This window comes from Leptonotus elevatus, chromosome 1 (assembly GCF_054856555.1).
Source record: "Leptonotus elevatus isolate MCC_2025b chromosome 1, RoL_Lele_1.0, whole genome shotgun sequence".
NCBI lineage: Eukaryota > Metazoa > Chordata > Actinopteri > Syngnathiformes > Syngnathidae > Leptonotus > Leptonotus elevatus.
Window position 1 is genome coordinate 9,108,251 of NC_141239.1, and position 21,448 is coordinate 9,129,698.

General features: G+C 41.5%; 1 protein-coding gene across 1 annotated transcript; it reads left to right on the forward strand.

The window, feature by feature from the left end:
- The first annotated feature begins 4,584 nt into the window (after positions 1–4,584).
- Positions 4,585–19,622, forward strand: jcadb (junctional cadherin 5 associated b). The gene is made up of 4 exons (XM_086070828.1): positions 4,585–4,728; positions 10,434–10,841; positions 12,448–16,155; positions 17,043–19,622. Exons 2-4 carry the CDS (start codon positions 10,516–10,518, stop codon positions 17,050–17,052), a joined length of 4,044 nt encoding a protein of 1,347 aa, XP_085926954.1. The 5' UTR covers positions 4,585–4,728; positions 10,434–10,515; the 3' UTR covers positions 17,053–19,622.
- Positions 19,623–21,448: the final 1,826 nt, after the last annotated feature.

Here is a 21,448-nt window from a genome sequence, read left to right on the forward strand (position 1 = left end):
TCTGCTTTCTTTCATGTATCTGTATGTTAATGCTTGTGCCAGACAGGAGAAGTCAGCAGATTGGGTTACTAGGCAGAATCACAGCTGGGGTAGTTCCCCAATTTGGCCACTAGAGGAAGACATATATCCCCAACGCTGGAATGTCATCTTGGCTGTCACGCGACCTTATTGGTGCTGTTTTATGAGATGGGAAACCCATCAGCTGTCTCCTAGGCAACCAGGGCTGGGGACAAGAGAGTGTGTAGCAGTGTGTGCGTGTGCGTGTGTGTATATATCAATGTAAGTGTGTGTGTGTTTTGAAGCAGACATCCAAAGGGGCTCACGGACTAAGGGGAGGTCAATAAGAAGTGACGTTTATTGAGATGTGGCGCCATTGTTTTTCACCACTGTGACCTTGACATGCAAAGTGACCTTGACATCGACATAGAGCCATGGAAGGATGACATTTAAAAAAAAAAAAAAAAAAAGAGAGACAATTGCAGTCATCTGTGACCCAACAGTCCCAAAATAGAACAAGAGGAGGCTAAGAGGGTGACTGCAAGGTTTAAAAGGGTCCAAGTCTGATATAAAATCTCTCCACTTTCCTGTTCAAATGCAAGGTTTTTGTGATATGAAAATGAGACCAGATAATTTGTTTTAAAACTATTTCCTCTATTACCTTGACCTTTGACCTGTGCAACTCAGTTGAGATTTTTTTTTTGAGAGAGAGAGAGAGAGCAGAGGTTAAAAACAATGAGGTTGCACAAGTGTGCACACCCTCATGTAGCTGTGTTCAGAATTTACCAATCGCATTCAAACTCATGTTGGATGGGAACCAGCACTAATGCCACCATTTTAAACTGATTTAGATTACCCTCAAATTAAGTTCTGATGTTCTAGTATGCTTTTCTTGACATCTTGCAAGACAAGCCATTTCCCGTGGAGAGCTTCCGCAAAAAAAAAAAAAAAATATATATATATATATATATATATCCCCCTCAGGCCACATTATTGGTGAGAAAAGTTTAGAAATGATTTGTCTCCTTTTTTTTCTAGCCCAAAAACCTGCCATTTGAACAAGGATTCAAGTTTGTTTTTTTCTTTAGATATTTAGTGGGTTTGTTTTTGTGATACCACAATAGAAATGTACAAGTATGGCAAAGTTAAGAAATACGCTATTGACCTCAGAACCACAATTTAACTATTTGTGATGAATAGCGGTAGAAAATTGGCATAGCAACAAAAGTGCCACTGCTCAGAAAAAAACAAAAACAAATCAACAATAAACTGGTGTCATTTTCTTTACATATACAACAGAACCGCGAGTTTCACAAGTCTTTAGAAAATCTTGTTACATTTTTATATTAAATGTGACCAAAGATAACCACAGAACTGTCATTTTACTGCTCTGTGATGTAACCTATAGCATTAGCATGTTGACTAAAAGCGCCACTCTCCTGGCTGCCAAGTGAGTTCTGTATGTGTGTTTAATCTTAATGTGAAGAGAATCACAACACAAGAAGGAAAGACATCATCTGCACGCGTCGAATGGTAAGTATATACTGTAAATTGTTTACTGTAATGTGGTCATTACCAGCGATTACTAGCCTTTTTTTATATATACTTGAATGGCTGTTGAGAATTTAAAAAAAAAGTGGCATGTGTGATGTTTACAATCAGCAGCAGAGTGTGAGTACACAATTGATCATTTTTGGTTAACTTCTTTAACTTGCACTTGTACGACAGCCCAGTTGTTAGCATGTTGTGTTTTAAGGTGAGACATCAAACTTTCCATACAACACCAAGCGATAAAAATTAGCGTCATCCATCTTGTCTTTTAAACGGAGTTCGAATATTGTAGTAAACCGAAGAGAAATCTCGAGGAGTTGACTTTTGAAATATCTGAAATAATCTTAAAATGGCTGCCTCCAACCAAAATGGCCGACTTCTTGTTTCTCCTTGAGACTTTGCTGCTCATCACACTTTGACACCATGCTCAACCTACATTTGCTGGCATAGGCAATCAATCAATCAATAAATCAATCAATCTCAGTGTCACCCATCTGTCTGGGATTCGTGATTTGTCAACAAAATTTGAATGAGCCAATAGGAGGAAAAAAACTCACAAAAAAGTATACATACTGAAATGAGTAATGGTGACTCAATTTACCAACAAATTGACTTACTCTGTGTGATATCTTAGCCTGTTTATTTATTGAGTTTAATGGCAACAAGTGTCTCGCAGATTCATTTTACTTTCTGCCATCTAGTGGATGAGCGTTTAATTGTCTCGTTTGCATATGTCACTGACATGGATGAACGAAGACACTTTATTTGTCATGAACATTTTCTGACCAATTAAGTGAAATTGAATAATTTGCTGCAGCACACCTGATGATCTCTCATGACATAAGAGGCCAAGCATTTGGGAATTACAGAACTTGTCTAGGATTCGGAGCCCTGGAAATCCCACAAAATGGCGTCTTCCAAGCAAAATAGCCAACTTCCTTTTCCATTTCCTACATGGGTCCATGAGCCTTTTTCATGCACCCTCTCATGATAGACATTTCGACCCAATTTCATGCTCCTAAATGAAATACGTAGCGTATAGGTTTTGGGGACTACATTTTAAAGTACAAGTTGTTTGCAATGTAGCATCTAATTAGGGCTAATTTAATTCCTTATTTATTTATGTATTTATTTACTTAGCCAAAGTATATCAAAAGTCCTGGAAGTTCCACTCAGATGTTTGTGAAAAGTGGAATCGATCACCCAAATATTTAATTGTGGTGTCAAACACGCTAGCTGTGTCAATTTTAGCTTAGCTTTGCATTTGTCATTGGCTTCTCTGTCTTTTCTTGTCATCCTTTGTCAGACTTATTTACAGCCACGCAGGAAATTATTTCTAACTTAGAAGCGACTCCGCAAGGTGTTTAGGCACACTAGTAGCGAGCGGAAGCTGCCGCTAGCTAGCTGCTTCTTTAGTAGCACAGTGCTTCCTTTCCTACGACTGAAAGCTTTTTGAGACAGTCTCTGTGGCTCTTAGTTTTCTGCTTCCTTTTGACGATTGTCTCGGCTGTTAATTCTCAGGTTTGTTATTCGACGTGTTTTAAAGAGGCAAAAAAAAAGAAGAAGCTAATTTTGCTATGCTAACTGCGAAACCGCTAAAAGCCTGCTTTCCTGTTCTTCTTTGACTCCTGGGTGAACCATAAAAGCGTTAAATTACTTATTGGAAGGTCATGCATAGCTGGCCTTTTGTTCACGTTTTAGTTCAAACAGTTGTATGGTAAAAAAAATAAAATAAAAAAAAGGTAGGTTGAGACTACAGATAAGCAGCATTCACTCACTTCATAGTTAGTAGGGATGTAACGACGGCAATATCGCGATATTAAAATTGCCACAATGTCGTCGTCATCATGTCACAAAATTAAAAGCAGCATCTGTTAAAAAGATTCAATTTGACTCTATTTAAATAGGGACCAATTAGACTCCGTTTTAGAGTAATATTTACATTTGGAAGAAAGTAAAATAAAGAATTGGAAAAATTTAAAAATATAAGTGACTCAACGTAGGAAGGAACTCACGACCTTGAGTTTGGGAGACAGCCGATCTGCTCACTGAGCCACGCAGCTCCTGCTATCCGCTAGTATATCGCTCGTGTCAGCTACAGCTGATTTCATGATTGCTTCCTAACTCCATCAGACCAAAAACGATCTTTGGTCTCTTGGAGAAAAGAAAACAGTAGGCATAGCTCAGGTGGTAGTGTGGCAATCTCCCAAGCTGAAGGTCGTGAGTTTGAACCTTAACCCTTGAGTGAGTTTTTTTTCAATTTTTATTTTATTTTACTCTCTTCCTAGTGTAAATTTTAGTTTACTCTAAAAGTCAATTTGGTCCCTATTTAAATAGAGTCAAAATTGACTCTAATACAGTCAAATTTACATTACAGAATGATAGAACTCTCGCGTAGTTAGTTTATTAGTGCAGTGTAATTTTAATTAGGAATGTTTTGTCCACTGCTGCAGTTATCTCTCATGTTATTTATTTATTGTTGGCTGTATCGTGAGCTTTTTTATATCACCAACCTCCACACAATTTCGTGATAATGATCAAGGTTCATATCGTGATGTTTGGATATCATTACCTCCCTAATAGTTAAATAAAGAAACTTAAACATTGTCAGAGTTTGCATCGCTCATCATATCTGCTTCGAACTCGGGCTTATTTGGGCAAATTTTGTACGAATCCTGGATTGCGCCCAAAATGGCCGCTTAAAACCAAAATGGCCGACTTCCTTTTTGAATTTCAGACATTGCTCCTTTGAGATTTGTTTGACCCTCTTGTCAATATATCGACACATCCACCTAATTTTGTTGAATTTGTCACAGGGGCTAATATTGAAAAACTTTCCATTAAGGGACCTAAAAAAAAAGCAGGTTTTGGTACTCGTGCCGTTAAAACGCAAAGTTGAGCCGAGAGTTGGTAACCATTTGTGCAGGCAACGAGCGAGGAGGAGCGGCGGGCCACCCCACCCCACCCACACCCCGCCCTGCCTCCCCCCTTCCTCCTTCCTCCCCTCGCACCCCTCCCTCCCTGCGTGTGTCTCGGGGAGCCCATGCAGTCCGAGGCAGCCAGCAACCGGCGCGTCCTCCCCGCCTACCAATCGGCATGCTCGGCTCGGGCTCCGCGCTCTGTGAGCAAGCCGAACAGCAGCGAGCGGCCACGCACGCACACACGCACGCATCTCGCCAGGTACGTTTCGATACCAAAATTACTTATTTTTTTTGCACGCGTTGTTTCCCCACACCCCGTGCAATGTGCAGCCCATCGCCGGCTGCATGGTTTCTAGGGAGGGGTTGCTATGCATGCATGTGTGCGCGTGAGCGCGTGTGCGCGTCGGTAAACACTCCCAGTTTAGCGCATCTGCAACTTGTGCGTTTTCGCTTTAATTCTTATGATCGGTCTCCTTATTATTATTTTTGGTGGTGTTTTTTTTTCTCTCTCTCTCTCCCCTCCCTCGCACGGGCAGGGTTGGGTCGCAGCATGGCCGCATGTGCAAGTTGAAGTGCAGGTGCATGCAGCTGTCTCCAGGCAGGTATGATGATAGGGCTCATGATGTTGCCATATTGCAGTGCCCCCCCCCCCCCCTCTCTCCACCCATAGCGTAGCATCGTAGCATATAGCATAGCATGGCATGCGGCCACGCAGGCGTGGTGCACATGAAGCATGTATTATGGATGGCCGTGTGTTATGATACGCGTTTCACCTGCATGATTCATTCATGGCAGGAGGATGAGGAGATATTTACGGATTTTTGGGAGAGCGTGTGTGTGTGTGTTTGTGTATGTTGGTGTGTATGTTACTAGGTAAAGATCCAGGTAACACTCCCCATGCTGTGAGACGTGTGAATGTACATTATGTGGGCTGTTAATTTATGCACATTGGAAGTGAACTTTATGTGACCTCCTGCGTGAACAACTTTGTTTCATGGTGGCAAATGTTAGCATATGCACACTTTTTAGTCTCGATAAGTTTGCAGATGCATTTTTTTTTTTTTAATGATCTCCTGTGGTAGCAAAAAGTGATACTTTGGTTGTTGCTATGCAAATTAAAGGGGCTTTGAAGTCATGACCTTGTGTAAGTTGACTGGTGGTGCATTCACTGCCCATCAGATCCAAGAAGAAGTCATGCTGTGCATTTACTTTCCATCTTCTCCAGGAATAAATTAGCCTACTGTATATACTTAACAAGTTGAATGGTAGTGCTTCAGTGTGTCTCTGTTCCAGGAATAATATTGTTAATAGAGTAGCGACGATGCTAATTATTATACCGTAGTGCATTGGGTTGTATCATATTTTATCACAATGTGATGTATGTGATCATGTTCCATCAAATCATTGCTTCGTATCACATCAAATTGTACTGTATCACATTGTTGTGCATGATATTGAAATGTATCGAATCATATACATTAGGGGTATGCCCCAAAAAATCGATTCTCATAAGAATCGTGATTCTCATTTAGTATGATTCAGAATCGATTTTAAATGTCCCAAAAACGATTTTATTTAAATGATTTTATACTGTCTTGCCTTTGTCTGTGTGCGCCTTTATTCGGAACGCTGTTCTTGTTGTACCCGGTTTGGCCACTGAGAGGCAGTGTGGTTCCACGCGTTCTGATACACTGTTAAGTTGTAGCCACATTAGAGAGTAGAAGGAAAAAAAATCACGATCAAGTTATTCCAATAAAAGTTTTTTTTTTCAGCGTGGAGCCGTTCTTTTGAGTGATAAAAGTGCCGCGAGTAGCGCGCTAATTAGCATTAGCGAGTCAGACTGGAGTAGATCGTTACGATTCCTTGCACATCTATCGATTGAAGCAAAAATCATTGTCAATCAAATCATTTTGAATCGAAAATCGCTCCTAATCGAAAATTGATTCTGAATCGAATCGCAGGCCCAAAAATCGGAATCGAATCGAATCGTGAGACATTCAAAGATTCCCACTCCTAATATACATCATATCTTAGTAGCATCTCTCTACGAAAGACGATCCGATACGTTTTTTTGGATACATGCACTCTAAAAAGAGTTGGGTCAAAAATAACCCAGCTATGGGTCAAAACCGGACCGATCCTCTACTTGGGTCTATTTGAAATGGGTCTTTTAGTGTAAAACAACTCATTAATATTGGTCAGATCCTTTACTTGGGTAAAAAAAAAAAAGGTTCATTCTGTATGAAACAACCCAGAAAGTTCGGTCAAATTGACCCATAAAGTGGATCGGTTCATTTTTTATCCATAATTGGGTTACTTCTGACCCAACTGTTTTTAGAGTGTGAGGTGCGAAACAATTCAAGGACGGTTTCGACTCGACGATTTGACTCAGCAGGATTATGATTCGATTTGATATGGTACTCGTGTCACGATACCAACATTTTGGCTTCGATACTACACCCGCATAAAATATCTCGATACCGGTACTGAAACGTTACCTCGACAAAAATCGAAAACATCAGCAAAATGAAAACTGACAAAAGAACTTCAAATGGTTTTTAATTTTTATTCATTCCAAATATTAGGATGTATACAAGTTAATTTATGTAAATACTGTATATATTTATGTATATACTCTATGTGCTTTCACATTGCATTGCCATTTTCTTGAAGTGCTTATTTGACCGCATTTGATGTCATCTGTTTTAAATATTGGTAATACAGTGGCACTCACATGAGTCAACGTAACGTTGCTTGAGTGTGCGTACGTGTCTCTGCTCTTCTCCATTCCGCTCCCAATTAGTCAAATGCGTCATCAAATACTACAAACTGGGAACAAAATAATTCACACTCGGTTACTTTTAAGGGAAATGTCAAAAAGTGCGTCACAACCTGTCGCTCTGTCAGTCATCTGTGCTTATTTTTTTAATGCATTGCTGTGATTTCCTACTGCGTGCCTGTTCATTGAACGCACCTTGAGTCCACCGCAGGGACAGGAGGGATTGTTGCTTTTTCTTCTGCTTTCACCGCGAAAAACATTTGCACTTGTTACAAAACGTCATGTCGGTTGTCTTGCCGTGGCTGTCGGCCATTTAAGAAGAAGTAAAAATAAAGTTCCAGATGACACTTTGTGCACGGCCAGCGAGCGCTTCAGTGTTCAGTGCGTGAAGCCATCTTCCTGCGACCTCACGCTGAAAGAGGCGTGCGGCTTACTTAAGGCGTTTTCCGCATATCGGTAGACAGGCGAGGTATGTGTACCTGCTTTTAAAACAGTTGGCGGGCTGTGTCGTATTTTTTTTTTTTAACTAGTGGTACAAAAAAAAAAAGAAAAAAGATACCGAGCCGTTTTGGACGCCAAAACATTGAGGTACGGTACTGGTACCCGGTATCCCGTTTGACAGGGTATGATATAATTACTTTTTTGTTGTCATTTTAGATTCATTTGAATGAACTTTTCAGTACTGTAAATGTGTCATTTTTTCCCCTAAAATATATCACACCAATAAAAGACGATTTGATACACATCTTGATATGCAGTTTCCCCTCGCTATAACGCGGTTCACTTTTCGCTACCTTGCTCTTTGGCGTATATTTTTAATGCAATTTCGCATGCATTTTTTTTAACAGTAGTAATAAGTAGTATTATAGTAGTATAACAGTAGTAATTATTAAGGTTTGAACAATGAGGGTGTTTAATCGGGGTGCGCCAAAAAAATAATTCTCATTTAGTATGATTCAGAATCAATTTTAAATGTCCCAAAATCGATTTTATTTACATTATTTTATACTGTCTTGCCTTTGTCTTGTGTGCCTTTATTTGGAGCGCTGTTCATGTTGTACCCGGTTTGGCCACATAAGGGCAGTGTGGTTCCACGCAGTCTAATACACTGTTAAGTTGTAGCCACATTAGAGAGTAGAAGGAAAAAGTCACGATCAAGTTATTCCAATAAAAGTTTTTTTTTTTCAGCGCGGAGCACGCCGTTCTTTTGAGTGATAAAAGTGCCGCGAGTAGCGCGCTAATTAGCATTAGAGAGTCAGACTGGAGTAGATCATTACAATTCCTTGCACATCTATAGATTGAAGCAAAAATCATTGTCAATAAAATCATTTTGAATCAAAATCGTTCTAATCGAAAAATCTATTTTGAATCAAATCGCAGACCCAAAAATCGGAATCGAAAAAATGTAAATGAGAAAAGTGTAAAAAATGTGTTACAGCTTAAAAACATTTATAATAAATGTAAAAATTTAAGCTGACTAGATATAATATATAAAATTTGTGATTAATCGTAAGTGAACTAGTGAAGTCATGCAATTAATTAATTAAAAATGGTAATCGCCTCACGCCCCTAATTTTTAATAATTTTTTCTTTTAAAAAAAAGATTATAAAAAATTTGACAAAAATAATAACAATTATTTTATTTATTTAAAAAAGAAAAGAAAAGATTATAAAAAATTTGACAAAAATAATAACAATTATTTTATTTATTTAACAAAGAAAAGATTATTAAAAATTAGGGGTGTCAGGTGATTCAACTTTTTAATCGTAATTAATCGCATGACTTCAGTAGTTAACTCACGATTAATCACAAATTTTATATCTGTTCTAAATGTACCCCCCAAAAAATGTGTGATTGAGTGGGGGGGGGGGGGGTGGTTATATATGAGTGATCAAGCATGTGTTTGGAAGTGAAAGCGCGCACAGCAAGTTGACAACTGAAAAGTATCATCGTTGAATTGACTCGTCTATCATAATGCTACGTCAACAACAACAAAAACGGAGTGTACAAGCAATACTGGCACGTTTAAAAAAAATCTTAACTGTCATACAAGTGTCAAGGGGGGTAAAAAAAAAAAAAAGAAAAAAAAAATACAGAAAAAGCCCCATAAAGCAAAAAAATCACGTAGGCTATTTGATTCCTGTGGTGAAATCCAAAGTTTATGCGTGACATAAATCTTTCATCAAACTGTATGACATCAGGAGCTAATCGTTCTCATGTAGTTTGTCGTGCACATGTGAAGAATCGCTAACATCTCCTTAGATTTTCCAAAACGCAAAGTGCAAAAAAGTCAGGTCTTTCTTAAATGTAAGAAAATACTTTTGCATGCATGTGAACAAGTAACAGTAAATGTCAAGAAAACAGTAATATAAAAAACAACAACCTCAGCCTTTAACTCATTCACTGCCATTGACAACAATAGACGTCAACAATTAATTTGAACAATTTCTATTAGTTTAACATTTTTTCCACTTTTGTTAATAAGAGTATGAAAACCTAAACAAAAATGTATTGTACATTTAGAACAGATATAAAATGTGTGATTAATCGTGAGTTAACTAGAGAAGTCATGCGATTAATTATAAAAAAAAATAAATAATAATTGCAATTATTATAAAAATTTTTTTTAAAGAAAATATTATTAAAAATTAGGGGCGTCAGGCGATTAATTTTTTTTAACGTTAATCACATTATCTGTTCTCAATGTACAATCATTTTTTTCTAGTTTTTTTTAACAAAAGTGGAAAAAAATGTTAAACTAAACAAATGAAATGATGACGTTTATAACCGTCAATGGCAGTGAATGAGTTAAAATTCCATTTTGTTATACATGTATGGGGAAAACAGATATTAAAATAATCGATTCACTGTTTTATGAATCGATACCAGGCCCGAAAAGGAAAATCGATTCAATATTGATTATCCGTTTTCTTAAACCCAGCTCTAATGTATATGTGTGTATTTACGGTATGATGTGGGCATTCAATTATTTATTTATTTTTGCTTTAAAAATAGCATTAAAAGCATGAAATTAGACTTTCTGATACCCGCAGAAACGATATATTGCAACTGTACCGTATTTTATTGGCGCCAATCATATCAGAATGACTAGAAGAAGATATTGTACTTCGTGTGTGGTTAACCTTTTCTTTCTGTTTTTCTTTTGGCGTCTCCTTCCCTAAAGTAATGGCCTCTACTGAACATCACAGCACATAAGGCAACCCCCCCACCTTTACCCCCCCCACCCCACCCGTACGTGTGCCGCCATGTACAGCGTGGAGGACCTGCTCATCTCGCACGGATACAAGCTGCCCAGGAGCGGCCCGCCGTCGGCCACGGCGTACGACAAGCGGCCCGCCGACTGCCAGCGTGAGCTCCTGCTGGATAACCGGGCGGGCCGGGCGGCGGCGGCGGCGGCGCTTAACGGCTACGAGGCGGAGCGTGGCGGGGCCTCGGCGAGCTTGTTCGGCAGCAGGCCGGCGCCCCTCAAGGGTTACGTGGACAACGAGGGCGACAGGAGGAGGAAGGAGGCCTTCATGGGTATCCTAGGTGACGCTCAGCCCTTGGGGGATTCTTTGGCTACTGACAGCGGGTGAGTGCTTCCCCCCACTTTTTTATTTTATTTTTTACGCCTTTCCTCCCGTCAGCATGCAAAAGCTGCACTGCAGGTCCCCCCCCAACTCCCACCGCATCCCTCCTTCCTGCAGCAGCATGGCTGACAAATCTCACGCCGGCCTTCTGACGAACGCTTGTGTGCACGGAGCTAGCTCGACCCCCCCCCCCTCGTGACAGATGAAAACAACAGCGGAGCGGGATGGAGGTCGGGGGTGAATCGAACTTGCGTCAAGACAGCACACAGAGCCGCTCCACTGTAAACACTGGCACACCGAATCCCATCCAGCACGTGCTTTGTGATGTCAGCATGTTGCTGGGCAAGTGTGCCGCGGCTCCCCCCTCAGCCATACACTAGCATATGCTGCTTGTGACTCACACACACACACACACACACACACACATACTCACTTAGCGCAGGTCACACACACATTGTGGTCATTCATTTTTACACCTGTTGAGTTGTTTTTTAATAGATAACGGGGAAAAACACCTCTAATGATGATTGACCCTTTGGAGAACACATTGAAATTCGTGTTGTCACTATCGACTATTTTTAGAATCCGTTAACTCATTAACTGCCATTGACGGCTATAAACGTCGAAAATTCCTTTGAACTATTTCTATCAGTTTAACATATTTTTCCACTTTTGTTAACAAGAGTATGAAAAGCTAGAATTTTTTTTATTGTTCATTTAGAACAGATATGAAATTTGTGATTAATCGTGAGTTAACTAGTCAAGTCATTGATGCTTTATTATTATTATTATTTTTACCAACCGCCCTTTAAGTAAAGATCAGCACAATTAAAAATGCTGATCATATTGCAGAAACATCACAATTTGCGTCTTTAAGGGACGCTGGAGCAGTGGCTGACTTCAGCACTTTGTTGGAAAAGCCATTGCGCACACACAAATGCACACGCACACACACGTGTAGTAAAGTATGTCTGTCGTGTAAAGCCGATCAATGTGTGGCGGAACCTTATCAGTCACATGTTAGCATATTGGCTCTCTGACACTTTGATTTATCTGACGATTATTTTTCGACGTGATGACGAAGGAAGAATATTCCGATAACAGTTCCGTTCTGACCAATCAGCAAATTTAGGCAAGTGGTTGGCCTGTCAAGTCGGCATTTGAATTTCCCGTATTCTAAATTCAGTATTCAGTGTCTGAGTGAGAGAAACTAGCGTAGAAGTTTAGCAGCTAACTAATACTCGCTTGTCCCAATTTGTGATGGAACAAGTTGTCGCTGTTCAAAATGATGGCGAGTGTCTCTCGAACTCAGCTTTGCTACTTTTAGCTAATTAGGTAACGTGACAGCGACAGTATGCTTTCAACACAAAGGGGTATGAGCAATGAGTCTCGGGTGTTAAATTTCCTACTCTGGTCACAGCTGGCAACGTTACACGTCTGTTAGGCCTCCGGTAATATCTCTGAAGCCGGCGAATTCTTGGGTTGACTTCAACCCCTAACATGACCAACATTCTTGCCTAAATCAAAGAAAACCTACAAATGGTTCATGGTTTGTCCTTCAAACACCGCATGCAGTCTTACTAAGACGGAGTTTTTTTGTCTTCACAGTTTCTATGATGTCCCAAGTTTGACCTACTCTGAGCCGCTAAGCCACGACGAGAGGGATATTTCGTACTGGCGGAGGCGAGGTCAAGACTTTAGCATTCTTCTGGACTATGCCGATGGCAGGGAGCTGAGGGCTTCTGCGGGGGCATGGAGACCGCAGGCCCTCATAGCGGCCGAGGAACTCAGGGCAGAGAGGCAAGCGCAGCAGCTATGGGAGGAAATTTCCTGGCTGCGGGACCAAGATGCTCCCGGTCAGCTGAGGGTGACTGGGGAGCGAAAGTGTCAGAGCCTTGGTACTGAGGAGTGGAGGCCCGCCGTGGGCCTGGGCAGGCAGTTGTCGGACGGAGACGGAGAAAGGTGGGCTTTGGAGCAGTATCGCCTGAGGACACCTGATGTTTTTTTTCACCCAAGAACAAAAGCCAAGTCTCAGTCTCTCCCAAGAGTTTTGTCACCTGACGGAACAAACAGCAGAGAGCTTATTCCATCCAGACCAAGCTTACCAGACAGACCGCAAAGGCTAAGCAGCACTCTTTTCTCTGGGCCCTATAGTCGGTATATCTATAGCGGCGCTATTGGCAGGGAACGGTGGGGCAGGACTGCCGGCCCAAGCAGCCATGTTGCACTTTTACCAAAGCCCAGGTTCAGCAGGCCCTTAAAGCCGCCGTCATATGAGATTCACCAGCAAATTAGGGGTAGTGCAGAAATGCTTGCTATAGACCAGGGTCTCAAGCTAAAAGACAGGCCTATCTTTTATTCAAGGGGCGGGGAGCTGCGACATGACTATTTTGCACAACACTCACTCTCTGGAATGGAGCCCCCGGGCTACATCCCGCCCCCATCGTATAAAAGAGCCCCACCCCCAAGATCTCTGTCAATCAATCGTAACGAAATGCTTAACCTGCGGTGGAGATCAGACTCCCTGCAGCCCAGCTCAGACCCCGGGAGGTGGCTAACAAGGCACACAGGTGACTCGTGGCTGGAACACTATGGAGAACGTGGGGCGTCCTATCAAAAGCAAATACCCTCTGGACTCAAAGATCAACAAGGTCAAGCTCGTCAAGTACCAGCTGAAGACGCAAGAGTGAATCAAATCTCAGGAGGGCCCGGCGGAAATTCTCTCACCGACTCAGACAAGATCCGGAACATCAACAAAGAGAATCCATCCGCTAAGAATTTAGGACAATCTACATGTGATAGTGCCTTTCCTCCCCAACAGGGACAATCTCTCAACACGGGTCGCAAGACGACCCTTCCTGAAAATGACAGCAGCACTCGATGGGGAAACAGGGGATTGAACAAAAAAAGTGAGAGTGTAGGTCCTGAACAAAATCGTAGTCAGTTTTTCCCTTCATCTATTCTGGGTAAACCACCACCTCCCCCGTGCAAGCCGCCTGAGCCGGTTGTCCCTGAAACTGTGTCAGAAGTAAAGAAAGTCGAACAGCCCGAACCACCGGACAAGGATAAGTCCAAAAATCTAAAAAAAAGACTAAGCGAAACTATCTTTTGTTTGGTTTCTGTTCCGGTCACCCCACAGCTCACTGGTACAATCCGTGATCAAAACAACAATAATGAGAAATCACCAGACCCAGCTGACAGTCCCAGTGAAAACAAAACAGGCCATTTAACAAACCAAAGTCTCCAAAGCACATCTTCAGCCGAGGCAGAGCTGCAAGCGTTAACTGGTAGCATAGCGAGCAGCAAGACGAGCAGTCGAGCAAGCAGTAAAATGTTCAAAAAGTTGCCTTGTAGACCTCCTAAAATAAACCATTACAAGGAACTGAAGTTGTCAGGATCTTGGCCCGCAAACCAGTACCGTGACCAGGAGACGCAAACTAGCCCAGAGGCCGAAAAACCTGGCCCTGAAAACAAGGAAGCACAAGAAGACCACATACCACATACCACAGACCCTGCTGCTACTGAAGCCCCTGCAGATGGTGGCGGTGTAGCGGGCACTGCCTTCACTTTCCCCATCAAGGGAGTGAAGAGTCTAAAACTTTCGAGCAACAGCGCCTTCTCCCTGACCACCACTTTCTCCAACCAGCTGAATAAGAGCACAGCTCAGCAGCCAGCAGTGCCACCCTCAGGAAATGTGGATAGCAAACCAGCAGCGAGCAGTGGTAAGGAGGTGTTCAAGGTTCCTGAGTTCCTGATAAAACCGATTGTCAGCCAGCGTCCATGGGATGCTGTCAAAGAGCTGGAGGCAATCCAAAAAGAAGTCCAGGATCAACAGCAGCAGCAGCAGAAACAGAGCAGCAAACAGCCTAGCGTTGACAAGTGCATCGAGGACCTCAACGAGGCCTACAAAGACATCTTGGAGCTCGGTGCTGCTAGCAATAAAGTCCCAGATGGAACAGTTGAAATCCCCGAGCGTATCAAAATCCGGCTGACGTCCCAGCCTCTCAACAAACCCAGCAGCCTTAGGCGCAGTGCAGTCAGCTGGTCTGTTGATCCAGAGTACAGGGAAGTCAAGAGCGCCTTCTCTAGGCCCGCCACGAAGTCGGTCACATTCAGCAAACAGCTTAGGGAAGAACTTCCTGTGCCCCCTCGGGAGTCGGGCTTTAGAGAATACAGGGTTGTTCCGCATCTTCCACGTAGACGTAGCAACGACGGCAGGACGGTGAAACTGGATCTGCCGGACGAACCCATTGAGACGCCACTTTGTGACTTCGGCCCGACGACAAACAGCGCGGCGGCGGAGGTGCCATGGGCGGACCGACAGCCCATGCAGGATGCCTCCACGCTGACGAGTCCTCCTGACTATGAAGACATATGTCAGACTTTGCGTCACTCTCGGGATTCAAACGATCCTAATGACCCGGCGGTTCCTCAAGATTTCGATTCAGAGGAGGACTGCCCTATTTGCAAAAGAGAGCTGGAAAACCAGTTGAGACAGGGCCCGCTGCCTCCTCTCCACGAGGAGAACAGTTCAGATAGCTCGGTCAATCCACATGGAAGTCCACCGCAGTGTGCTGCAGCTGAAAGTCCTGCTGAGAATGCGAGCAATTGGGAACTGCAGAACTCGGGTACTAATGCAAGGAAGAAGGATTCATCAACACAAGACAATTTGGCCGAGGTTGAAGAAACAGTAGATGGTTCCGCAGATGGGTCAGCAGACTCAGAAGAACCGAGTAAAACTGAGTTGGTGGAGTCAGCACAGAAAGAAGTCACTGAGGGGGAAACAGCGCAAAGTGTTGAGGCTGACGCTGCACGGGGACAAGAGGGACAAACTGTCGCAACATTGGACGACAAGCAGGAGCAAGAGAGGAAGCCAATTGCTCTAGCGGAGCATAGACTTGTCCTATGGACCCACCCGGGACGAGATCACTCTGGGTTGCCAGAGTTCCCGCCAGAGAGACTGCCCCTTTCAGTCGTGCCAAAGCTAGACCGCAGGCTGTCTCTCAGCTTGGAAGGGGAGCGGCGGAGCGACGCCCTACCTGATAGAATTGAAGCTCTGCAGAATAAGCTAGCCATCTCTCCTGGCCAAGGGGCCGTGGAACGCCTGGGTAGGATGCGGGAGGTGGACGTGATGTATCGCATGAGACGCCTGAGCATCAGGAGCAATGACTCTGGGGAGGGAGACGGAGAGGGCAAGGACTCCCAGGATCCCCCCGCCGCTTCCCAGAGAGGCGGGGAAGGCAAAGATAAAGAGGTGGCTGGATCGTGCCAGGTCTTGGACAAAACTGCAAAGCGAAATGATAATTCTACTTTCAGGTAAGTTAAGAGTTATGCCAGGAGTTGTGGTGTGGTGGTTCTCTTGCCTGATTTTGGTGTAGGGAGCATGGTTTTGGTTTCTACTCAGTGGCACCGTACTTGAAACGCGACCAGTCTAGGGGTGCCTTTCACCTGGAGTTAGGTGGGATAGGCTCCAGCCTGAACAGGATAGTGCTTTTGAAGATGGATAGATGGAGGGAAGGATGGAGTTCTTAGATACTTTTAGGGCAGCGCATTAGATTGTGAGTGTGGTTTGTTTAAATGTGCCCGTGCTCGACCAGGCTCACCTGTAAAGTGGACCATCAGAAATAAAAACAAAATCTTCCAGAATGCTTTATGGCACTTGAATTTGTTCAGATTTCAAAATTAATTTACCTAAAAAATAATCCTGAAGGTCAGTTTACTCTAGGACAAGCTTCCCCAATCCTGGTCCTTGAGGGCCGGAGTCCTGCAGGTTTGAGATATTTTGGCCCACTAACACACCTGATATAATCAACTCATCAGCACGCTCTGCTGAAGCCTGATAATGAGCCTGATCTTTAGCATCAGGTGTGTTGGAGAACGGAAACATCTAAAACCTGCAGGACTCTGGCTCTAGAGGACCAGGATTGGAGAAGCCTGCTCTAGGACATTATACATAAAAGGTTTCATTTGACTGATGACTGCATTAGCATAGGTTACTAATCGAGGTTACATTGCCTCCTCCATTGTAAACCGAGGAGCCCCTGTATGTTTTGCGAGCTGCTGAATCCCGATACTCTGTGATAACATGATACTCCATAGGCTTGAGTGACGAGACCACACCCCAAATCTTCCAACCCCAATTCCTTTTGACCTGACCAAGCATGGCGGTCTCTTGTGCAATGACTCCTCTTTTTACGTGGCAGAACGCTGTGACAGGTGGAGACGGCGTGGAAAAAGACGGCGTCCATCGTGTCCCCATCTCGAGGTTTTAGCGCTCCACACAACACTGTGAACTGGCTGCCTAACTTAGAATGCCTTCATCTTCATCTCTTGACACTGAAATGGCCTTCTTGTCCGACGAGAGCATTGTGTACACACCCTCACCCTCGGCTTGACTTCTAAGAGTGCTGTTCCACTGCCAAAAGGGAGGTGGCCCCCTACCCTACCCTACCCTACCCGGCCCACGATTACCGACTTCTTCAACCCCCCCCCAGTCTTCTCCCGATGCTTTTCTCATTGGCAGACATTATGCAACTCATCCATGCATATGACGACAGTGAATACACTCGAGAATCTGCGCATTATGAATGTAAGCATTAATTTGAGGGTTTTGCTATTATTTGCTGTACCAAAATAAAGTCGCAACTAGCGGCGGTGGCGGCACCGCCCGTCGCGACCGCGTTTGGCTCAAGAACTGTTTTTGATTTCCCGACATCGCTCGGCCTTTACTTAACTCGGCGACATTGTGCCCCCCCCCCACCCCCACCATCCCTCTATCCCCCAGTTGCTAAGCTAATCACATGATCGCCCGCTCAGTTCATGGCATGCCGGTTGCCTTGTTTTCAGGTGAAGTCTAAACGCGCAGATACCTTCAGGAAGCAATAAAAATTGACAGCAACTCTTACAACAATGACAAACAGATAGAATAGAACACATTTTAAAAAGGAAGTGAGATAGAGCAATATTGTTGTACAAATAAGCTGAGCGGTGTCATGGAGCTACCTGTCGGAAGCGTAGTCTTGTGATCATTCTACAGGGACATGGTGTCAGGGTATTTGGGCTGCTGCTTTACATCATCGTCATATGTACAGCGCTTGACAGATTTATTAGACCACTGCCACCTATAGGATGAGAGTCCTCAAGACTGACTGCCCACAGGCAATTATAAAAACTCATTTCAAAGATTCAAATTTGGTAGCAAGGCCAAATCTGTAGGTCTAATTAGTTTTAAGGGACCCTGAAATGATGGCTTTAAAACAAAATGGCAGACTTGCTGCATCTTTTCAGGCGTGGCTTCTTGAGACTTTTTTTGTGGGTTTGAACACGATACACATTGCTGTTAAATTTTATGTAGCTAAGAGAAACTGGTTTTGGGTGCTGTGTTTCTAAGAATTCCAGTAGCTACTGCCAAACATAAGTGGCCCTTAGAAGGCCACTTTAAACCAAAATGGAAGATTTTCTGTGCCTTTTCGGGCATATATTCTTGAGACTTTATTGTGCGCCCACTTGTGGTAGACATTGCTATTAAATATCACATTTCTTAGAGAAACTGGTTTCAAAGGCTGTATTTATTTACTCAAAATTTCTTCAAAGTGGTCCAAGAGCTGCTGCCAAACATATATTTTCATTAAAATGGCCACCTAATCCAAAATGGCAGACTTCCTGTGTGTACTTAGGCATGGCTTCTTGAGTTTTTTGAGCGAGTTTACTGCTGATATACATGATAGACATTGCTATTAAATTTCATGTAGCTAAGAGAAACTGGTTTTGGGTGCTGAGTTTCCAAAAATTCCAAAAGATGTTCCCAAAAATAAGAAAATGACCCTTAAATGGTCACTTTAAAACAAAATGGAAGATTTTCTGTGCCTTTTCTGGCATATATTCTTGAGACTTTTTTTTTGTGTGTCTGCCGTCTACTTCTATTGCTAAGAAAAACTGGTATGGATTTTCACATGACTTAAAATTACTTCAAAATAGTCTTAAGAGCTGCTCCCAAACATAAATCTGAACCAAAATGGCCACTAAAACCAAAATGGCAGACTTCCTTACTATTTAGGCATGGCTTCTTGAGTTTTTTTGAGCGGGTTTACTCATGATATAAATTGCAATTACATTTTATATAGCTAAGGGAAATAGTTTTGGGGTCTGATTTTTCACATATGATTTTATTGATGATCCGTTCTCTTAAATTGGTGGTGGTCTAATACATTTGTCAAGCATTGCATTACATTTCACTGAGTATTTATTTTTCCTATCATCATCGCCTTTTAATCTGTTTGCATAATGTACAAAAAAATAAATATATATGAAATATATTTTAAATATTTTAAGAGGTATTTTGTATTTTTGCCATAAAGTTTTATTTCTCCACATGTGTGTCAGTAGAGTATAATCATATGGACAGCGTCTCTAATTTTCTAGAGCGTTCCAATGGAAGTTTGTTTGTGGCGTTTGTCGCGTCGTCTGCGCCGTGTTTCGTGCGTCGCGTTGTCGTCGTCGTCTCGTCTTCCAGCTTTCACTCGCCCGGCCGGCTCTTCTGTTGTTGATCCCGTGGGGAAAAAAAACACACACACGGAAAATGGTTTCCATCTTTGTTGTCCAACTTCTCGTGTGAAAGCTGAGAGATTAGCATACGCCCCAATGCTAACGTGTGTAACGTCGCTGTCTTATTCCAATACAAGTATCTCCACGTCAACTCACTTCAGTTCTTTTGCACGTTTGCAATTTTTCAAAATCATTGTCATTATTGTAATTGCTACCCTGCTCTCAGCATTCACACATGATTTCCGGGGTGGGGGGGGGGGGGGGGGGTCGCAATTCTTTGGTAGTTGTACTTAAACGCTACAATGCAATGCTGCAGCTAAAACACAAATGCGCCAAAATATCGTGGAATTTTTCAATGCATACAGGGTTTTTAGATAAGACTTTTTAAATAGAGAATAATGAAAAAAAATACTTTAAAAAAAATAGCAGTAGTAGTAAAAATGTGTTTGAAAAGTTGTGTGTGTTTTTGCATTTATCCAGCATTGCATTGTAACAAATCAACAACGGATGTGTGCGAATTATTTGTCATAACGTAACATAATTGTTATGTAGCCTTTTTACACTTGTAGCATTTTAGCGGTTGTCTCAGCATTTCTTGTAAATTTCGACGTCGCCTTACTAAAACAAACGAGGAGTATTAGGGCCACATTGAAAAACGTTTATTTATTTATTTTTTAGAGAGCTCAGTATTGTTCATTCCGTAATGTCATCATCATTGCTCTCTTTTTTTTCTTTTCTTAAAAAAAAATAATTAAAAAAAAGAAAAAGAAAAACGTTTTTTTTTTAGATTAAAGTCATAATAATTGGAGGAAACAGTAGTATATATTTGAGAATGTTATTGTATTCTCGAAATTGTCATTTTTCATCTTGAAGTATGTTATTTTCTTCCTCACAAGATTACAGTTTTTTCTCGAAAATGTACGGCTGCTCTTGAACGTATTTAAACATTTCAATAAAAGATATCTGCCTTTATTGCTTGAAAATTTCAGATTTTCTCTTGAGAATAAATGACTCCAAAAATGTCACTTTTTTTCCTCAAATATTACGGGAAAAAGTTTTTTTCCTAAAAGTATATAACAATTTCCTTCAAACTTTTTTTTTCTCTTTTAAATGGACAATTTCCTTAATGTATACAACTTTTCTCTTGAAAATATTAAACTATTTTCTTGGGGGGGGAGCCTCAAAATATAAGCCTTTTTTTCCCCAAAAATATATTCCTTTTAAAAATTAAGAAAGGCCATATTTTTTTTGCAACTTTTTCTCGAAAATACCATATGGCATCTATACTTGCATATACAAATTTTGTACTTTTGACTTTCACAATTTGTTTTGATAAACACACAACTTTTTCCCTGAAAATATATGCATAACCTTGTAATTATGACTTTTCTCCCCCTCAAGAATAGCCATATATTTTCTGTAACTTTTTTAAAATTATGACTTTTTTGTTTTGTTTTGCAAAACACAAGGTAACTTTATTTGATAACAACTTATATATGATTACACTTTCCCCCCCAAAATATCCAATATTTTTCCTTGAAAATACAGGTCTTATCTTGAAAATATACAACTTTTTCACACAAAAAAAAAGTACTATATTTCTCCCAAGATTTCAATTTTTTCTTGAAAATCTTCAACTGCCCTCAGAAGTATTTTAAAATTCTGAATAATAAACGATGCCTTTTCTCAAAAATATACCTCTAAAAGATAACTTTTTTTTACTTTAAAACATTTTAACTTTTTTTTTCAAATATACAATTCTGAAAAATATCCAGATTTTTTTTAAACGAAATATCTAAACATTTTGAAAATATGCAACTTTTTTTCTCAAAAGTAAGTGACTTTTTTCTATAAATGTTTTTTGTTGTTGTTGCTTTATTGGTGAAGATAAAATACTCTTTTTTTTTAAAACATCCCCAAAAAAATACTAAAAAATGTCTGACCATAGTATTGATAATGTCAGACTTTTTAATCGCAAAATTACAATATTTTTTTTCTCGAAAATATATAAACCCTCTAAAAAATGTACGACTTTTTTCTCGATCGTAAACCCTTTTCTCGAAAA

Excerpts from the sequence above, each read along its gene's own strand:
- jcadb (XM_086070828.1), top strand. The coding sequence starts at position 10,516 with ATGTACAGCGTGGAGGACCTGCTCATCTCGCACGGATACAAGCTGCCC. Across the intron at positions 10,842-12,447 it reads TCTTTGGCTACTGACAGCGG|TTTCTATGATGTCCCAAGTT; the intron begins GTGAGTGCTTCC and ends TTGTCTTCACAG.